This window comes from Mercenaria mercenaria, chromosome 16 (genome assembly GCF_021730395.1).
Source record: "Mercenaria mercenaria strain notata chromosome 16, MADL_Memer_1, whole genome shotgun sequence".
Lineage (NCBI taxonomy): Eukaryota > Metazoa > Mollusca > Bivalvia > Venerida > Veneridae > Mercenaria > Mercenaria mercenaria.
In genome coordinates, this window is record NC_069376.1 from 72,139,154 (window position 1) to 72,158,917 (window position 19,764).

The 19,764-nt window shown below is 34.8% G+C and overlaps 1 protein-coding gene across 29 annotated transcripts in view; it reads left to right on the forward strand.

The window, feature by feature from the left end:
- LOC123539652 (zinc finger protein with KRAB and SCAN domains 5-like) overlaps positions 1–19,764 on the forward strand; it is a 118,763-nt gene that overhangs the window by 48,496 nt on the left and 50,503 nt on the right. Inside the window, exon 5 of one of the 29 annotated variants that reach the window (XM_045324337.2) lies at positions 19,007–19,313. The exons of 17 other annotated variants lie outside the window; for them this stretch is intronic. In XM_045324337.2, the coding sequence (XP_045180272.2) occupies positions 19,007–19,263 (257 nt within the window). In that variant the 3' untranslated portion in view covers positions 19,264–19,313. Of the gene's footprint in view, positions 1–2; positions 821–1,232; positions 2,055–2,916; positions 3,298–5,082; positions 5,708–7,223; positions 7,641–8,729; positions 10,057–10,306; positions 11,397–12,190; positions 13,144–16,238; positions 17,252–17,457; positions 18,450–19,006; positions 19,314–19,764 lie in introns of those variants that run through there. 11 more of the 29 variants (XM_045324336.2, XM_045324367.2, XM_045324346.2 and 8 more) reach the window with 11 other exon arrangements.

Genomic DNA, 19,764 nt, shown 5'->3' on the forward strand with positions numbered 1-19,764 from the left:
AGAGATGCCAATACAGTATGAGGTTTTCACGAACAAAGAAAATGAACAGGAAAGTATATTGGTACACTTGGCATCAGGTGCGAAAATTCAAGGTGAAATATGTACAATTTGTAACAAAACCTTTCCACATAATTACCATTTACGACGACACATGAAGAGTCATTTGCAGCAACGAGATTTTGGATGCAGTGTCTGTGGACAGCAGTTTCTGTTAAAACATCATCTTAAAAACCATTTACGCAGCAAACATGGAGTTCAGGATCCAGTTATTTGAGATGATACAATGTTGCATGTATTATAATTTAGGAACTGATTCAGTTTTACATGCAAGACTTAGTGTCGATTTTGTGATTTTAAACTGTCACGATAGTGTGTTAGAATATTGTTTGAAAGTAACTTGGAAAGCCATATGATTTGGATTTTCTGAAATATGAAAATTAAATGCCATAGCATGAAATATGCATCAAATAAAGTGAAAAATGTTAGTATTTTTGCTATAACTGTGAAACTGACAAAGGTAAATTATACACACAGATTATATGAACATGATTGTTTGTATGGTTTTATTATTGGTAATTTTCTGGGACAGAGCTGCAGCAAACAGAACGATTAGAGGCATTATATGATATCCAATAGTATAGCCTACTACAAATTCAGAATTCTATTCACAAAATAGGGCATTTGGATTTTAAGTGAATAAAATATAGAAAATACAGTTGTAAAGCAGCAAGGACCATTTGAATTGTTTGAGTGAGGCAGGTGCACTTTCGAGTCGGTTTATATTACGTATTTTATATGTTGGTTGAAGTCGTTATTATGTTGGGACAAAACATGGGCAGAAGTTCTATTCTTTTTTTAAATGTTTTCATGTCTTCAGAATGATGATATAAATGTCAAAGTAAGACAGTGTGGCAAATAAAATATGAATATAATGTATTTTTGTTATGAATTAATACTTACCAAGCTGGACACGGCAGAGTCTGCCTTTGCAAATAGTGTAGATCATGATCAGCCTGCACATCTGTGCAGTCTGATCATGATCTGCACTGTTTGCAGTTCAGTTAGTATCATTTTGGTAAGCGACCCTTTTAACATTAAATAAATAAATTAAAATTGATTAGGGCAATAGATATGAGACTTGATATTTTTGTGCCAAAACATAAATGATCTCTTTTCCCAAAACTTAAATTTGATCAATAAATTTGTAAAAGAGGTTTTTGTTCTATTTGTAGGCAAACGGCAGCTGCTTAAAATTGCTGAAAGGACATGTCCATATTGCGGGAAGCATTTTTCTCAAGGCAGTGACATGAGGCGCCATTTAAAAATTCATACGGGAGAGAAGTCGTTCAGGTGTGAGGAATGTGGGAAATATTTCCGATTGAAACACCACCTTACTAACCACAGTCTAATCCACATGAAGGACTGTGAATTAATAAAGGATTGTCTAGGCTGATTTCGGTGCAAGACTTGGTGTTTTTAGGTTGTTGCTGTAGTAAGAAATCGAAAAGGATTGTTTTTTTCTGATGTTAGGAATTGGTTGAGATAACATCTCGCACACAGAATTGTGACTAGTATGAACAGATGAAAGCTAACCGCACAAACCAAAGCACCCTGTCAAATTTTGATGGACTATTGAAACACCACCTCACTAACAATGGTCTTATCCTAATAAAGGAAGGTGGTTTGTATGAAAGGATTGTGGACTTTGATTATTTGTTGTGGATATTGAAAATGCTCTGAAGAAAAAAAAATGATCACTTTATTTCCCATGTTCTTGTCCACTAAAAGGATGATGAGTTTGATTGTGCTCAATAAACAGGCTGGGCACATTAATTACCTTGCTAATGGTAATATATTCTGAGAGGGGTAAAAGAAGAACAAATGACAAAATTTTTAGTTTTTATTTGCATGTTACAGTGGTCTCTTAAATATTTTACTACTGCTTTATATTATCATTACAAACTTGCCTTTTTACAATTTTATCATCTTTGCATTAAATTTTGTTGAAAATCTGAAAGTTCTCAAGAAAAAAAAATCATCAGCCGGGTACTAAATATGTCCTGAGAATATGAGCATTAGCACTTTCTTAATAAAACAGTTACCAAAAAAATGTATTTTTCTATTTTGTTAATGCCCCGAATGAGATATGTGTCCTTCGCCCAAACACTCACTCACACACAGAGACACAAATAGGCCAGTAGGCCAATAAAGGAAAAAGACAGTAGCCCATTTTGATTGTTAGTACAGAGGAACGCTGTGCAAAAGTGAGATGTTTTAGATTGAAGCACCAGTTAATTGACATAATATAGAAGTAGACATTTATGATCTGAAAATTGTTGGTTTGACATTAAAACCCAAAGAAACAGAGAATACAAAGGTGGATCAGAATTAAAAAAAAATAGAAAACAATGAAAACAAGTTTAAAGTAATGTACCACGGTATTGTTTATATTAAGCTACCTTTAGTGATTTCATTACTACATTATGTTAGTTACGTCTTGATGTGTTCTAAAATAAAAATACTGGTTTTAGGGGAGTGAAATTTCTTTCCCATTTTTTGTGAAAAAAGGGAAAGTCGTCACAAATTTAAAAAGGTTGATATTCGTTTGTACAAGTATTGAGTATCCATTAACGGCGCAACACAGTTGATTAAAAATTAAGAACCCTTTAGGTTGGCAATCTGGGAAGGTGTTGAAACATCTGTTACAATAGGAATAATTGGAACAATGGTCTGTGAAATGTGCTATCAAAATAGACTGCATGGCTTACATGTTCTTACCTGTTTCTGCATGAAAATGTTTTTGTATAAAACTGTCTTTTTAGCATAGAAGTTGAGATGGAACTCGGGGTCACAACTATGACATGCATGTATTAATAGTAATTTTATGTACTGACATTTTCCCTCCAACCATTTCAGTGCACTCCCCGATGAAGGAAAGTACGTCTGGAGACTACCCATGCAGCGTCTGTGGGAAGAGTTTCCGCAACGGAAGTCATCTGCGACGTCACATGCTCATACATACTGGAGAAAAATCGTTCAAATGTGACGTGTGCGGGAAATCGTTCACTTTAAAACACCACTTGAAAAGCCATTTTATGGTTCATCTGAAGGATACCTTGGACATGTAGTGAGAATTTCCAGAGAATTAGAGGGTCTTGCAGTCTGAGACTTAAGAAAAATAGTAGATATATGACTGTGGACAACCTAGTTGCAACTTCTGATACTTTAATATTAATTACTTTTTATGTTCATTATTGGTACTGTGTCTTGGAGAAGAAGTTGATTTGTATGGATATGAGCTGTTATAAAAAAAAAAAAAAAAGCCTAAATAGTGGTTTGAATGCTTGAATGTATCTGATGTTAATTTTTCCATAAAATTCGAAAGAAAAAGCCCTGAAAAGATCTTGAATTTAATATTAAAAGAAACTTGTTGGAATTCAGTGAAATAAAAATAGTTTCAGAATGATATATGAAAAAGACTAATAACCTTGGACAGATATGGAAAACAATGGTTATAAAGGCACCAGACATTGTGAATGTTACAGTGAAATAAATCGGACAGAAAATGTTTTTAGTTTGTTTTATGATGGTGTAAAAGTAAATGTGGTGATATTGCGCAATGACGGGAGTTACTTATTACTGCATACTTGATGCCGATATAAATAAAAGTTAATGTCTGATTGTTACAAAATTTAACACCTTTCAAAAAGTTAAGAAATTGTTTTGTAATTTTTAACTCAAAACTGCTGACAAATACAGTACAATCGCGATCCTACGAAAAGCCAAGGGACCGGCCGTTTTTTTCGTAATATCGCATTTTCGTTGGAGCGTAGCATAGGAAATTTCGTTATACAGCACCTTATTATCTCATATATAAACGTCATAACCGGAAGTATTTAAACATGTGATTTTCGTATCGGAGTACATGTATACCAATTTTATATGTACATCTGGGTTTACTACAAATCTTATTCGAATCTGGTATTTAGAAAATTAAACATTTGTTTTTCTTCACTTTTTATTCACTGTACATAAAACATATACAGGGTACATTGTTTCACGAGAACAAAAATCGCAATTGCATATTCCGATACCCTCAGCTACCCTTTACTGAATAGTTCAGAATAATAAAACGACAATATACAGACGATCAGGACTTAAGTATTTTTTTATTTTCTTTATTCAGTGATTGAGACGTATAGATATCGAAGCAAGTGTGACTGGTATGCCATCCGATCTGATAGTTATAGGAGAAAGAATTAACCAGACAGACAGACCACTAACCACTAACTTGTGTCATAGTGTACAGCGTATGTGTTTCGAATTTAATTACTACGTTTTCACACTTTAATAACTGTTTACACCCAGCTAAATGATAGGGACACTTTCCACTCTAAAGTGTTTTCATGCCATTATGGAAGGTGTGAAAACTTAGACAATACAGGTATTCGTAAAATTGCAACTAAAACAAGTTGAAAACAGGTTTTAAGGGCATAACAATACATTCGTAGGAGCGCATTTTTCGTTAAATTGGATTTTCGTAAAACCGCGACTTTGTAACATAGAAATAAGAAGAAGGCAGCCGGGACCACAACACCTTTTCGTAGTATACAAGTATTTCGTTAAATTGCGATTCGTAGCATCGCGAATGCACTGTATGTTTCTGTTTACTAGATAATTGATTTTGTTCCACTCGTAATGTTATAAAATTTATTGAAAAGTGCTTTATTGAAGTTCATACCTAAAGTAAAGCTGTCCTGTATATTTCCAGAAAATTGGTTTGCATGTTGAAATGAAAGCCTGTACATTTTTGCATGTTTGCACTCACTGTTGGTAGATTTGTGTTGAATTCTGCCATCTGTATTACAATACTGTTGTTAGATTATTACACAGTATAACATGTATCTTTTATAATACAGCAACACTGCTGTGTCTTTGCAGTTTGCAACATAGGGGAAGAATAACTCTGCTTTAATTGTTACGAATGTGTCCTTTGGAAAGTGTTAGGTTCACTGGATATATCAAAACAAGTTTTTCAAATATTCATAATATCCAATATCAAGTGTTTACTGGTATTTTCAGGAACTGGTGTCAATACAGAGAAAAGATTTACCTGCCCTTTCTGTGGAAAGGAAAACAAGAACGATTACTACTTGCGGAGACACATGAGAATTCACACGGGAGAGAAACCTTTCATTTGCAATATTTGCCACAAGGGTTTTAGAATGAAACACCATTTGAAAGACCACACATTGACTCATTTGAGCAAAGGAATATTTCCAGGACTACTTTAGAAGAATAAAATGAATAAAAAAAACAATAGTCAAAAGATTATTTGAGCTACTTTACTCACATGAGAAAGAAATAATTATGTCTTAAAGGAATTTAGGATATTATAAAATACTACCTTTTGTATCTGTAAACATTTTGACAGGAAAATAAGTTCATTTGTAATTTAATCGGCAATTAGACGAGCAATGGCAACAACTGAACTTGTAAAATGCATTGACTTTAATAATTAAAAATGGATTATTATCTAACTGGACAAAGCCCATGTAGCCCATGAAAACGGTTCAAACAGATACGTAGCATATAAAAGCTACTTTGGTGCAGTTGGGGTGAAATATTCCAATGTTTTCATTTGTACCAAATTTGGATTAGAATGTTTATATGACTGTTAAAAATGAAATAAAGTGATTAAACAGAAGCGTTGTATATTGGTATAAAAGCAATGAAAATGTTGATTTCCTCATTTATTTCAAAACCTTGATATGGTTTACTTCCATCTGCACAATATTTTTGGTAATTCAACAGGATTTCTTGCAAAAACATACTTTTGTTCCACTGTTCACTCCAGTAGCACCCACATTTGCCATTGATGAGAGAGAAAATATTTTTGCCTAAGAAGTGTCAACATAATTTGCTTCAACTTGGATTTGAACCATAGGTAATTATGTTGTCTTAAGGTAAATGTAAATTTGGATGGATTTTTACACTGTTATGCAGGTGTAAATATTGTGGTTGTTAATGTGTGTTGGATGCTGTTGTGTTGTCTGTTTATTAAATATATAAAAGTTGCATATTACAGTTTGGTCTTTAAATAAAAAAAAGGAGAAAATACAACCATTGAGTGTACACAAAAATATGACATCAGGCACGTCATAAGAATTTTTTAACACAATCAGAAATCCTCTGTAAACCACATACTAAAATATCCTTGAAACACAGACAGAAATGGGATTAAATGCGTAGTAAACTTATAGCAACACAGAAATCAGATGTACAATTAAATGCGCAGGAAATTTCTAAGAACACAATCAGATAAAATGTACAATAAACCTACAGGAACTCAGTCAGAGATTGGTCAGTGAATATGGCTGTTAAATAAGAGTCTAACACAGGATTCTTGGAAAAAACCTGAGAAGACAAGGGGCTCAGTTAACCTTATTGGCTAGGATGGTCAAAAAACCAGGAAGAGAAATCAGATTCTTCTGTTTTAACACTGTTAATACCGTACTAATCCAAAACATTTATTCACAATGTAACAGTTAACCCTTGTCATGCTGGACATGACTGATTCTGCCTTGCGACCAGTGTAGATCATGATCAGCCTGCACATCCATGCAGTCTGATCATGACCTGCACTGTTCGCCAGTCAGTCAGTATCTTTTTGGAAAGCACCCCTTTTAACAGTTAATGGTACTGTCCAAATTGAAAGATGGACAAGTTCATTATAGAAATTTAGCAGGGTAAGGGTTAAGAAACCAAACTTCACACCTTCAACTGAAAACAAGCAAGAGATTACAAGCCTAATAAAAACACCGTTTTGGGGATCAGCTAACAACTAGATTACAGTCTCTCATGTCACCAGTGCACAATGTACAAGATGAGACTGTAAACCCTTAATGTAAAATTCCGTGCACAGTAATCCTACAGAATCAGAAAACAGCTGTAAAAGTTAAGTGCACAAGAAACCTATTGGATCACAATCAGAACATGAGGACAATCGATATCAGCTGTTAAATTAAGTGCATAGTAGACTTTTAGGAACACTATCAGAAATCTGCACCACCTATAGAAGCTCTAGGAATATTTGTAGGACAGATTAGTTACACAATTATCTTAAATAATCAGGATATAATTATGTATGTGTACAATAAATTGTAAGACTACAATCAGTAATCTAACTGTCTCCAATAAAAATTCTGTTATTATCATTTCAGACTTTCTACAAGAAGTTTCAAATACATGCCCTGTGTGTGGACATTCATTTACAAGACCATCACATCTAAAGCGCCACATGTGGACTCACGATGGGACTAAGCCATTCAAGTGCCCCGTGTGTGATAAAGCTTTTCGACTGAAACAGCATTTAAAATCCCACATGCTTGTGCACATTAAAAATAAAATTGATTTTTGAATGGGGATGATCATACAGTGGGATGTGCAGTATTGTTGAGGATCATTCTGGAGCAATTGTGATAGAATTTTGAAATCTATAAAAACTATGTGGGTGGGCAAGTGGTTAGTGAAAGTTGCACTTTGTTGAATATTCATCTAAGTGAATAATGTTGAATATTTATAGGTGAAGAAATTGATGTGCTGAAAATCTTTCATGAATAAATGATTGTTGAAATGAATGTTGGATTTTAGCTATATTTAATTCAGAAAAATAAAGCATAGAATATTTGGATGAATGGGACCTTTCTGGTTAAGATCACTGACTTTGAATTGCTTACCTCACACCACCCTTCAGTGCATGTTGAATTCTTTCATATGAGTAAACGTGCTGCCTGTGCCTGTAAGGTTATGGAAAGCACTTGCAACATTTCGCCAGCCATGAAAATCTGGAAAATTGCCATAATTATGATCTAAATTGTTTTTCCATTTGAAATGTTTTTGGTGTGCATTAATTTCATTCCGAGCCAATGCAGGTGTGTTATGAAAACAAATATATGTATTAAACATATAACTGATTTCTAGATTTGAAAATCTTCCGAGTTTGGAGACCATCGCAAAGCTGGGAATTGCCATTCATTATTTTTCCGGAAAAGTAAATTTCCGGTCAGAAACTGGCATATTGAGACTGGTCTACAAATTAGGCTTTAATAACCCAGAATTGATATAAGTTGTTTTATGTGGGCAATTTAGTAGAATTTGTAAGCATAACACGAGTAGTTTCGTTACATGGTATATAGACCTTAATATTAATAAATCGCAGATAATGACCTATAAACTTCACCACAAAAATATATATGACAGTTTAGAAATAAAAGGTGCATGCAGCCAAATTTGTGTCAGTTTTCTTTGAACTGTAGAAAGTATTCCCTTTATCTATTAGTTGTTGCAATAGAAAGAAGAACTAAAGTGCTTCCACATGTTTTAGATTCAGTTTATGTATAAACAGACTCTTGTCATAGGTAAAATCTGTTGAAACTCTTCAACAGCTTTAGTCACACCATAAAATTTGATTTATGTAGAAGGATGTTTTGTTGTGCTTTGAAGTACAAATGTATCAACTTGATATTGCTTTGTCATTTTCAATATTTGTCATCATTTGCTATATTTTAGAATATTTGAGAGTTTGATATTCATTTGGAGACATGATCAAAAAAAGTATTTTAGATGTTGTAAGAAAATTAATATTCTGTTTACACAGAAATACACTTTTAGAGATAGTGATCTTAAATGCAGTATAAATAGATAAAATGTTATATTTTACATTGCAGATTATCCACCTGGAGATTACCCACCTGGAGATTATTCACCTGGAGATTATCTACCTGAAGATTATCCACCTGGCTCAGAGCAACCAACACCAGAACTGACGCCAAAGTTTGAGATACAGACTCCAACTTCAGTGAAATCTTCACGTCAAAGTCAAAGTCATGTTTGTTCACTCTGTGGGAAGGTGTTTAATCGCCCTTCACACTTGGGACGACATATGCGAACTCATACAGGAGAGAAACCATATCAGTGTAAACATTGTGGACGTGGTTTCTCGGAAAAGTGTAACATGAGGGTTCATATGGTTACACACTTTAAAAATAGAATTGATGAAAAAATGAAAGATTAACATTGTGAGCTTGACTCAGAATAGCGAAGCATGATGTTTCATATACTTTTCAAAAACATTTCAGAGAAAACTGATAGATGCAAATATAAATATGACTGTTCAGATGGTTAAATCTTATAAAGACAAAAAGGATGAAAAGGATTAAATGGTAGTGCTCCAGCATTTGCACATTTTCAAAATGAAATGGATGAAAAAAATGGAAAATTTGATGTGTGTGGTGGGGTGGGGAGCATAATTTTCTAGCAGATTTGGGAACATGGTTTATAAGCAGTTAAAGTGTTAAAAGATTTCATGTTGTGATAGTTTGGATTTTAACATTAATGGTTGTTATATGGATTTTTTTTATGCAATAACCATTAAAATTTGATGGTGTTTCAGTTCAACAGGATGTAAGTTACTGATAAGTCCTATTAAGGTCTGATGCTTGGATTTAGTTCTTTGAATTGATACACTTGTTTCCCTCATACTCACAGTAACTCTGTTTTGTGAAAGTTGTCTCTATTTCCAACATGATGATTCTGTTACCGTGGAAATCATGTCAGTGTATACAGTTACCATGGATATAAGATCAGATGAGATAATCTTTTATTAGAGTGACATGTGTATGGCATCAATATAAACATATAAAATATTACAAATTTTAAACACCAGGACCAAAGGGCCTATATGTCACCTTTCACGATAACGTATTTAACAATATATGTTAGTGTATACAGTTACCATGGATATAGGTCAGTGTATACAGTTAGTTGCTGTTACCATGGATACATGTCAGTGTATATAGTTAGTTGCTGTTACCATGGATACATGTCAGTGTATACAGTTAGTTCAGGTTTAGATCTGCAGGTCGTTGATCAAAGAATATATACTTTTTGTCACATTTTAGTGGTTTTAGGAGAATTGTTGTAATTTGTGTAGTTATTGTATCTTTACATTGTGTTGTATTTTATCCATTATTATAGACTCGGAATACTAAAAATAAACTTCTGTGTGGAATATTTTATATGTAGCTTTTGTTTTAAGCAAGTACCCATATACCAGGCCTATTTTCTTTTCTCTGAGGAAGGCTAGCAGTCTTGTCTGATCTCTCTGATGATGGACTTCATGTACCTAAATATCTGAATAAGCTTCCAATGTAAAGCTAACATAAATGTCTTTGTGACTACCTCCCACATTAAATGAACAACAAAATAAATTTTTGTATGACTGAGTTTCATACTTTTATTTCAGATGCATCGTTTGTATCACTTGAAGCAGAAGAGAGGCGCACGAAATCAGTAAAAGGCAAAGTTAGAGCTAAGAACCACCAATGCCCCATATGTTCACGAAGATTTGAATGTCCAAGTCATGTAACCCGCCACATGAGGTCTCACACAGGGGAGAAACCATTTAAGTGTATCGTATGTGAACGAGGGTTTCTCGACAGATGGCATTTAAAACAACATTTGGTATTATATCACACTGGACGACAAGATGTCATGAAGAAATTAACTGAAGGAAATACGAATACCAAGACAAATGGTTGATTGAAAATATTCAAGAAAAAAGGGAAAATAAGTTTAGGATATTCTGGAACATTGATTTGAATTGCGTTTAAGCCTACCTGTAAATATTTTGTGAAAATGATTCAGAACTGATGGAATCATATTCTGCATTGCATTAATAGGAAATCTGACTCCTTCCATGAATTTTCACATAAGCTGTGAAATAAATAGTTCTTTATTTCAGAGGAGTTCATAGTTATATCCGTCTAAAAAAAGAAAATAAATAGATGAGGGTATATAATAAATGATTGTTATTACAGTAGCTTGATGCTCTTTGATGTAATTGGTTGTCATGGTTTCTGCCAGAATGGATCAAAACTAAGCACTTGCTTTCATTGTGTGGTCCAGTTCTGGCAAAAATCCACCTGAGCTTAATGCAAGATAAAGGATCAAGTCACAGTTCTAAGAACCCTGAGGAATAGGTCTTGGACCAGTTAAAACCAGAAAATTGTTTCATTTGACTTGCAGTGCAGATATGCTAGTAGAGGACAGTTTATACGGCTATGTGGCCATGTGTATCAAGCTGACCGATAGAATGTTACATATAGAAAATATTGTATGGAAAAGAAACTTCGTTACTGAATATAAACTACTACACAGACAGTTTGATATGTTCTTCTGTGCTTCATATATATAGAAAAACAGGAACAAATAGAAAAACAGGAACAAATTACTTCTAATACATTGACTCTAATCAGTTTGGTAGAAACTTTTCGGTCAGTTAGACACTGTGAATATATTTAGTTAAGTCCAGTTTTTCATTTGTGATCATTCCATCAGTTTTTTCAGTTATAGTTACTTTAAAAAAGGACATAATTATTAAAGGGAAATGCAATATTGTCTTATGTTATTATAAATTTAACTGTAAGTCCCTGTAAAAGGTGACGTTACCTGGAGTGAAATAAATGCCTTTAATACTTTCAGACTCACAGGGAAGATTGGGCTAGACCTAACTGTGTTGCCTCTATAAATAAAGTCTTTATTATTATTATAGTGTTTCAGACTTGTTTGACTAGTGGGACAACTGGCTGCGTTTTTCACTATTTTTCACCAATATTTGGCTACTTCATGGTCATAAAAATGTGGACCTCCTCACAACCACCAAAAAATTATATAAGTCGACCATTTTCTAATATTCTGTTCCAAATTCCACATACCGTATTTTATCCTCTGCTTTCACACAGATGTAATATTATATACCCCATATAGATATGGTGGCTAAAGCTGGCATAAGACAAGGGTTTTAAACATGGAAGTGAGATAATTATGTTGCTTCTTTTTCTTCCTAAGTATGTTTTTAAACTTTGTTCATTTCAAGTGCTTGGCTGTGTATAAAACTTGTGTCTTCACTGACACCAGAAATGATTGCTTCTTATTAATCCATACAGTCCTTACTAATAAATATAGATACATTCATCTAAACCTCAGTGATGCAATATAACAGTTCTGACTCTTTGTTTCTCTAAATACTTTACTAGAGTCATATTCTGCATCTTCATGGTCTGATACGATTATAAATGGTGTTTTCTAGGAAGAAACCAAACTCTGACCAGTTTTATTTACCTTTCAGTTACACAAAGATTTCCAGCACAAATATCTGAGGAACAGAAGAGAATTGCCAAGGACGCAGTGAAAAAGTTCGGTTGTCCGATATGTTCTCGGATGTTCACACGTCCAAGTCATGTTGAGAGGCACCTGAGGTCTCATACTGGAGAGAAACCTTTTAAATGCCCGCTATGTGAACGGGGCTTTATAGATAGATGGGCTCTAAAACAACATATGGGCTTAGTTCACGGACAACCTCTCCTTTCTTAACACCTGTGAATTTACATATTCTGTGTCTTTTCATATACATTAAAGATAGAGAGTAAATAACCAGTGAATTGTTGCAAGAAAATATTTTATGGAAAAAAGGGATGTCCTCTTTGAAGATAACTCTATAGGGTGTTTGGCATGACAACAAAAAGATAAGATCATAAGAAGTTTGGAATGGATTTTGAGAAAAGGCCATGTGTTATTCAGAATAGAAAGATTGTCAAGAATGTCCATTTCCACACTTCAGCAAAGTGAATGTCATTTCCAGTTTGTTATGTTTAAGATGTATTTTCTGTTCAAGTCTTTGTAGTAAATTCTATCCTATCTTTGCATGTGACAAAATTGAACAATTTGGAAGAGAATGTTCCACAGTATTGTCATGATACTGGTGCTACTTCAACAAACAAACTAAGGCTCCGTAATTTCCAAGTGTGTTGTAATACCTTGCTTTTAGTATAACTGCTCAGTGTTAAAAATATTGCTTTTGTAAAAAGACTAGGCTGAAATAAATAATAAATCACCTTATTTGTGTGTTACTTTGTAACTCTGCTCAGCTGTTTTGTACTGTTATGTTCAAGGAAACTTAAAACATTTACGTTACCATTAATACCATTAGTCATATTGCAAAATGAAATATTTCGTGGATAAATCTTTAAATTTGTGCAAAAATTACTATAAGAAATCATATTCTACATTACGGGGTTCAGATTTTAAGTCATAGCTAGGTGGCATGAGGTGTGATTCACCTTTCATTACCTCTCCCGAATAGACTCCATCAAAGTTGTCTATTTAGTTAATGCTCAAGATTGCTTTCTGAGTTTCCACAAGATCATGTTATAACAGGTTTAATAATACCTGAAAATTGCAGTGGAATTTCAAATTCCATATTTGTGCCCCCCGCCCCCCATGAGTGCTGGGGGCATATAGATTTGGTCTTGTCTGTGTGTGTGTCCGTGCATCCGTCCAAAGTTTGTGACGCGCCTAGCTCAAAAAGTATTTGATATAAATTGATGAAACCTTGCATAGGTCTTTATCATGATATGAACTTGCGCACCTTCTATTTTTAGAGTTACGGCCCCTGAAATAGTCAAAAATGCACATTTTCACCTTGTGACACGCCTAGCTCAAGAAGTATTTGATGTAGATTCATGAAACTTTGAATGAGTCTTAATCATGATATGAAATTGCGCACCTCCTATTTTTCATCTGGGTCTGCCCCCTATTTTCAGAGTTATTGCCCCTGAAATAGTCAAAAATGCTCATTTTCACCTTGTGATGCACCTAGCTCAAAAAGTATTTAATATAAATTTATTAAACCTTGCATGAGTCTTTATCATGATATGAACTTGCACACCTTCTGTTTTTCATCTGGGTCAGCCCCCTATATCCAGAGTTATGGCCCCTGAAATAGTCAAAAATGCACATTTTCACCTTGTGACGCGCCTTACTCAAAAAATATTACATATGAATTGATTAAACCTTGCATGAGTCTTTATCATGATATGAACTTGTGCACCTCCCATTTTGAGTGAAATATCTTAATTTGATTTCTAAAATTGTGTGATAATTATTCTAAAGTCACTATATGTTCATTGTAAATATACTTCGTTTTACCCAAGTGGAAGCTGGCAGGTACTCGAAAATGCAGCTCTCTGATTGGTCAGTTAGAACCCCTTATGTACAGTGATGTCATGTTAAAGTTATGAATTGCGAGTCTAGTAGCAGGTTTAAATTCAATAGAGAGTCTAGTAGCAGGTTTAAATTCAATCAAACAGCCCCTTTCTGTTCCCTTTAATTGACTGACGTCATAATAGACATTTTATTAGCCCACCATCATCAGATGGTGGGCTATTAAAATCACTCTGCGTCCGTGGTCCGTCCGTCCGTCATTCCGTCCGTCCGTCCGTCCGTCCGTCCGTCCGTCCGTTAACAATTTCTCGTTATCGCATCTCCTCAGAAACTACTTGGGGGATTTTGACCAAACTTTGTCAGAATTATGTATTGGTACCCTAGTTGTGTCCCCCTGAAAATCAGACTGGTTCAACAATTTATGAGTGAGTTATGGCCCTTTGTTTATTTCTATAATTTATATAGATTTATATAGGGAAAAACTTTGAAAACCTTCTTGTCCAAAACCACAGAGCCTAGGGCTTTGATATTTGGTATGAAGCATCATCTAGTGGTCCTCTACCAAGATGATTCAAATTATTTCTCTGGGGTCAAATATGGCCCCGCCCTGGGGGTCACATGGTTTATATAGACTTATATAGGGAAAAACTTTGAATAACCTCTTGTCCAAAACCACAGGGCCTAGGGCTTTGATATTTTGTATGTGACATCATCTAGTGGTCTTCAACTAAGATTGATCAAATTATACCCCTAGGGTCAAATATGGCCCCGCCCTGGGGTTCATATGGTTTACATAGACTTATATAGGGAAAAACTTTGAAAATCTTCTTGTCCAAACCACAAAGCCTAGGGCTTTGATACTTGTAATGTAGCATCATCTAGTGGTTCTCTACCAAGTTTGTTCAAATTATCCTCCTAGGGTTAAATATGGCCCCGCCCCGGGGGTCAATTGGTTCATATAGACTTATATAGGGAAAAGCTTTTAAAATGTTCTTGTCAGTAACTACAACATTCAAACTTGGACCACATGTATATTTTTGAGTGGCAAGATGAACCTTGACATGAGTTGACCTTGATTTTGACCTAGTGACCTACTTTCACATTTCTGTAGCTACAGCTTTCAAATTTGGACCACATGCATAATTTTGTGCACTGGAAAAAACTTTGACCTTTATTTTGACCTAGTGACCTACTTTCACATTTTTGAAGGTACAGGCATCAAATTTGGACCATATGTATAGTTTCGTGTTTCAAAATGAAATTTGACATTGATTTTGACCTAGTGACCTACTTTCACATTTCTCAAGGTACAGCCTTCAAATTTGGACTACATGCATAGTTTTGTGTACCGAAAGAAACTTTGACCTTGACATTGACCTAGTGACCTACTTTCACATTTTTGAAGGCACAGGCTTCAAATTTGGACCACATGCATAGTTTTGTATTCTGAAATAAAATTTGACCTTAATTTTGACCTAGTGACCTACTTTTACATTTCTCAAGCTACAGCCTTCAAATTTGGACCACATGCATAGTTTTGTGTACCGAAACAAACTTTGACCTTTACATTGACCTAGTGACCTACTTTCACATTTTTGAAGGTACAGGCTTCAAATTTGGACCACATGCATAGTTTTGTATTCCGAAGTAAAATTTGACCTGGATTTTGACCTAGTGACCTAGTTTTACATTTCTCAAGCTACAGCCTTCAAATTTGGACCACTTGCATAGTTTTGGGTACCAAAATGAACTTTGACCTTAAGATTGACCTAGTGACCTACTTTCACATTTCTGTAGCTACAGGCTTCAAATTTAGGACCACATGCATAGTTTTGTGTACCGAAACAAACTTTGACCTTGACATTGACCTAGTGACCTACTTTCACATTTTTGAAGGTACAGGCTTCAAATTTGGACCACATGCATAGATTTGTGTTGTGTACGAAAATGAAATTTGACCTTGAGCTAGTCAGTAAGTCTTGAAATTTGGAACACTCAAAAATGGCACATTGGTGGGCGCCAAGATCACTCTGTGATCTCTTGTTATTATAAGTCTTATTTTTGGAAAAAAGGTTTTCTTTTGCATGATGTTCACCTTAAACCTGTGAAAGAATTTTGCTTGTAAGTGTGTGTATTTCTCTTAATAGAAATGAAAAGTTTCTTGTACTTTTCAGATTGCCCGGATTTTATCCCTGCTGGTAGTAAACAGTATACAAGATCTGCTGAGAAAAGGAAACATCCCTGTCCATTTTGTCCGAAACGATTTGTTCGACGAATGCTCCTAGAAAATCATGTTCGAACACATACTGGAGAGAGACCTTTCAAATGTCACATTTGTGAATACTGCAGTGCCCAGAAAGGGCACCTGAAACATCACTTATATAATAAACATAAAATAATGTGACCTTAGAGCAACACTTAAGAAGGACACCTGAAATATTGCTAGGGTTATTAATGTAAGATTCTGTGAAAATACAGGAGAACTTCAGAGGGGCACCTGTTAACACGAGAGGGGCCTCCATGGCTGAGTGGTTAAGGTCACTTACTGTAAATCACTTGCTGCTTGCTGATGTGGGTTCGAGCCTCACTAGGGGCATTGAATTCTTCATGTGAGGAAGCTATCCAGCTGGCTTAATGAAGGTCAGAGGTTCTACCCAGGTACCGCCTGTGATGAAATAATGCATGGAGGGGCACCAGGGGTCTTCCTCCACCATCAAAGCTGGAAAGTCGCCAAATGACCTATATTGTGTCGCTGCAACTTTAAACCAAACAAAAAACATATTAACAGGGTGGGTGGGGGGACAATACAGAAACGATAAAAAGGGCAACAGAATCACCACTGGTTTAACTAACATAGTATATAGTGACAATACAGCACAGTGCTCTAATTAACACAAAATATGGCGACAATTTAGCAGTGCTCAAAGGGTTACCTAAAACAGCAAGTGAAATAAACTGTGATAAGCAAAGAGAGCTATAAATGATGAAACTGTTTCTGGGTACAGAATAAACAAAAAGTTTTCTGAGAAAAACTTTGCAGAACATCTGAACTGTCTTAATTAATATTGTATTATGTGATAATTCTGTGACATTGAACTGTTTATGATAAATTAATGAAGACAGAAGGACTGAATTTACTAAGATAGTCCTAGATCTTTTAAAAGCTTGCCAAATGCCACATTTGTGAATACATCTTAGTTGATATAATGCTTTGTTGAAAACAAAATGAAAAAATATATACAAAGTGTGTTTGTCTGTTTGCTTGTTTTTTTTTTTTTATATTTTTGAACAGTTATGCATGTATTATATTTATTATGGTTTGTACTTCTTTGTTGATGATAAGTTTTAAAAAACATTCTAAAGGTTGATTTTTTCAATCTTGTCTCTTTCCAGTGAAATATCTCAAGGACAACCAGCTGGTTCTAGATCTCAAACTTTCGGAGCAAGAAACATTTGAGAAGTATTTATCAAAATACAAGCATGTGTGTGTGTTTTGTGACAAGAGATTCCAGCGCAAGTTGTTTCTAGAGAGACATATACGTGTTCACACTGGAGAGAAGCCCTATGAATGTCCACACTGTAGCTATAGCTCTGCACAGAAAGGCCATCTAAAACAGCACATATTTCTGAAACACAGTGAAGTGTTATAGTTAATTATAAAAAGTTGTTAAAGGATTTAAAAGTAATTGGAAACATATGAACAACAGTGATTTGAGATGGGTTTATAGAAGTACATGTGTGTATACTTTGTGACAATAAATTCAAGAGCAACTATAGGATATGATGAAAAAAGCCTTACACTTGTCAGCTGTGTAACAAATAGTCATCCAAGTTTAATAGCTGATGATAAAGTTGGTGAAAATAGGATTTAATTTAAAATTTAAAGCAGGCTTATGTGTGTGAAATTGGTTTTCAATGATATAGAAAGTCTTAAATTGTTTATCAATACTCTCTGTTGTGTATATATAGCTTGGCACAGGAAGTTTTCTCCTGGGTTATTGCACATTCTTGAAATCAGCAGTGTACAGAAAAAACTTTGAACTTCAGTTTTAGTGTAGTGATGATTTTAGTCTTAAAGAAAGGCTGACAATCACTGAAATAGCGTCAGTCTTACCCCATTTCATGCTAAATTTCTATAATGAACTTGTCCATCTTTCAATCTGGACAGTACCATTAACTGTTAAAGGGCATGCTTACCAAAAAAATATTGACTGAATGGCCAACAGTGCAGATCCTGATCAGACTGATCATGATCTACACTGGTTGCAAAGGCAGAACCAATCGTGTCCCAATGATAAGGGTTAAAGGAGTAAATAAGGTCCTTAGGAACATTAGGACTCGACTGAGTAAAGGTTTTCTCATAGTTTGTGAATACAACTGGACCTGTTAGATTATTTGAAACAATCTCTTTATAACTGAATATAAGATTTTGAGTTGCTGTTGTGACATGTAAAATCAGTTACTTAATAAATAGTAATCTTGAAGAAGGTTTTTTTATAATTTTAGGTTTAAGATATTAAAAACTAAATGGTAAAGATAATTGTTTTATATGTAAAATTTGTGCAGTCTTGCATCTTAGGAATTTTTTTTTTTTTGCTTAAAAGTAGTAATTTAAAGTTACAATTCAGATATGTAGTAACAGGTTGCTTGAATTACAAAATATCATTTTTACATATAACAAGCAAAAAGTGCAGAGATAGGTGAGATTGTTAACACAGTAGGATATCTGCCTTCTGACCAGTTTTATCGTCAAACAAACAGAACTAAAAATGCTCCTATTAGTATTATTATGGACTATCCACATTATGTAAGCAGTGAGTTAAAATGTCACTGTTGCATACTTGTATGCATTATTATTTGCATTTACCAAAGACTTAGTTTAAGAAAAAGTCGGTGTCAGTTGATAAATTCAAACTCTGCAATTAATCTCTCTTCATTCCAGAAAAATATCTCCGAGATTACCATGCAGTTCTTGATCCCCAACTTTCTGAACAACAAAAGTATGAAAGGTATTTGTGCTTGTACAAACATGTGTGCAAGTTTTGTGGCAAGAGGTTCCAGAGAAAGTTGTTTGTTGAGAGACATGAGCGCGTTCACACTGGAGAGAAGCCTTTCCGATGCTCGTTATGTAACTATACCTCGGCACAGAAAGGTAATCTGAGCCAACACATGTTACTGAAACACAAGGTATGGATATAGCAGCCGAAATGAAATATGAAACAGCATTGGAGTATTTGTCAGAGGAAACTGTTTCTGAAGGGACTGGTTTCAGATGTTTAAAAGTTCATATGAGCCGTGCCATGAGAAAACCAACATAGTGGGTTTGCGACCAGCATGGATCCGGACCAGCCTGCGCATCCGCGCAGTCTGGTCAGGCTCCATGCTGCGCTTTTAAAGCCTACTGGAATTGGAGAAACTGTTAGCGAACAGCATGGAGCCTGACCAGACTGCGCGGATGCACAGGCTGGTCTGGATCCATGCTGGTCGCAAACCCACTATGTTGGTTTTCTCATGGCGCGGCTCATATTTGAAAGATGCTTTGAAGATTCCATTGTTTAACTGTTATCAAAGCATAGAAACTGAAATCTTGAAAGCTGAAGAATCAAAATGAAGTTTTTAAGATTCTTGTGAAATAGTATTTTAGAGTGGCTGTATCTGAGATATATTATTGACAACATGATATTCTTTATGCACAAAAAA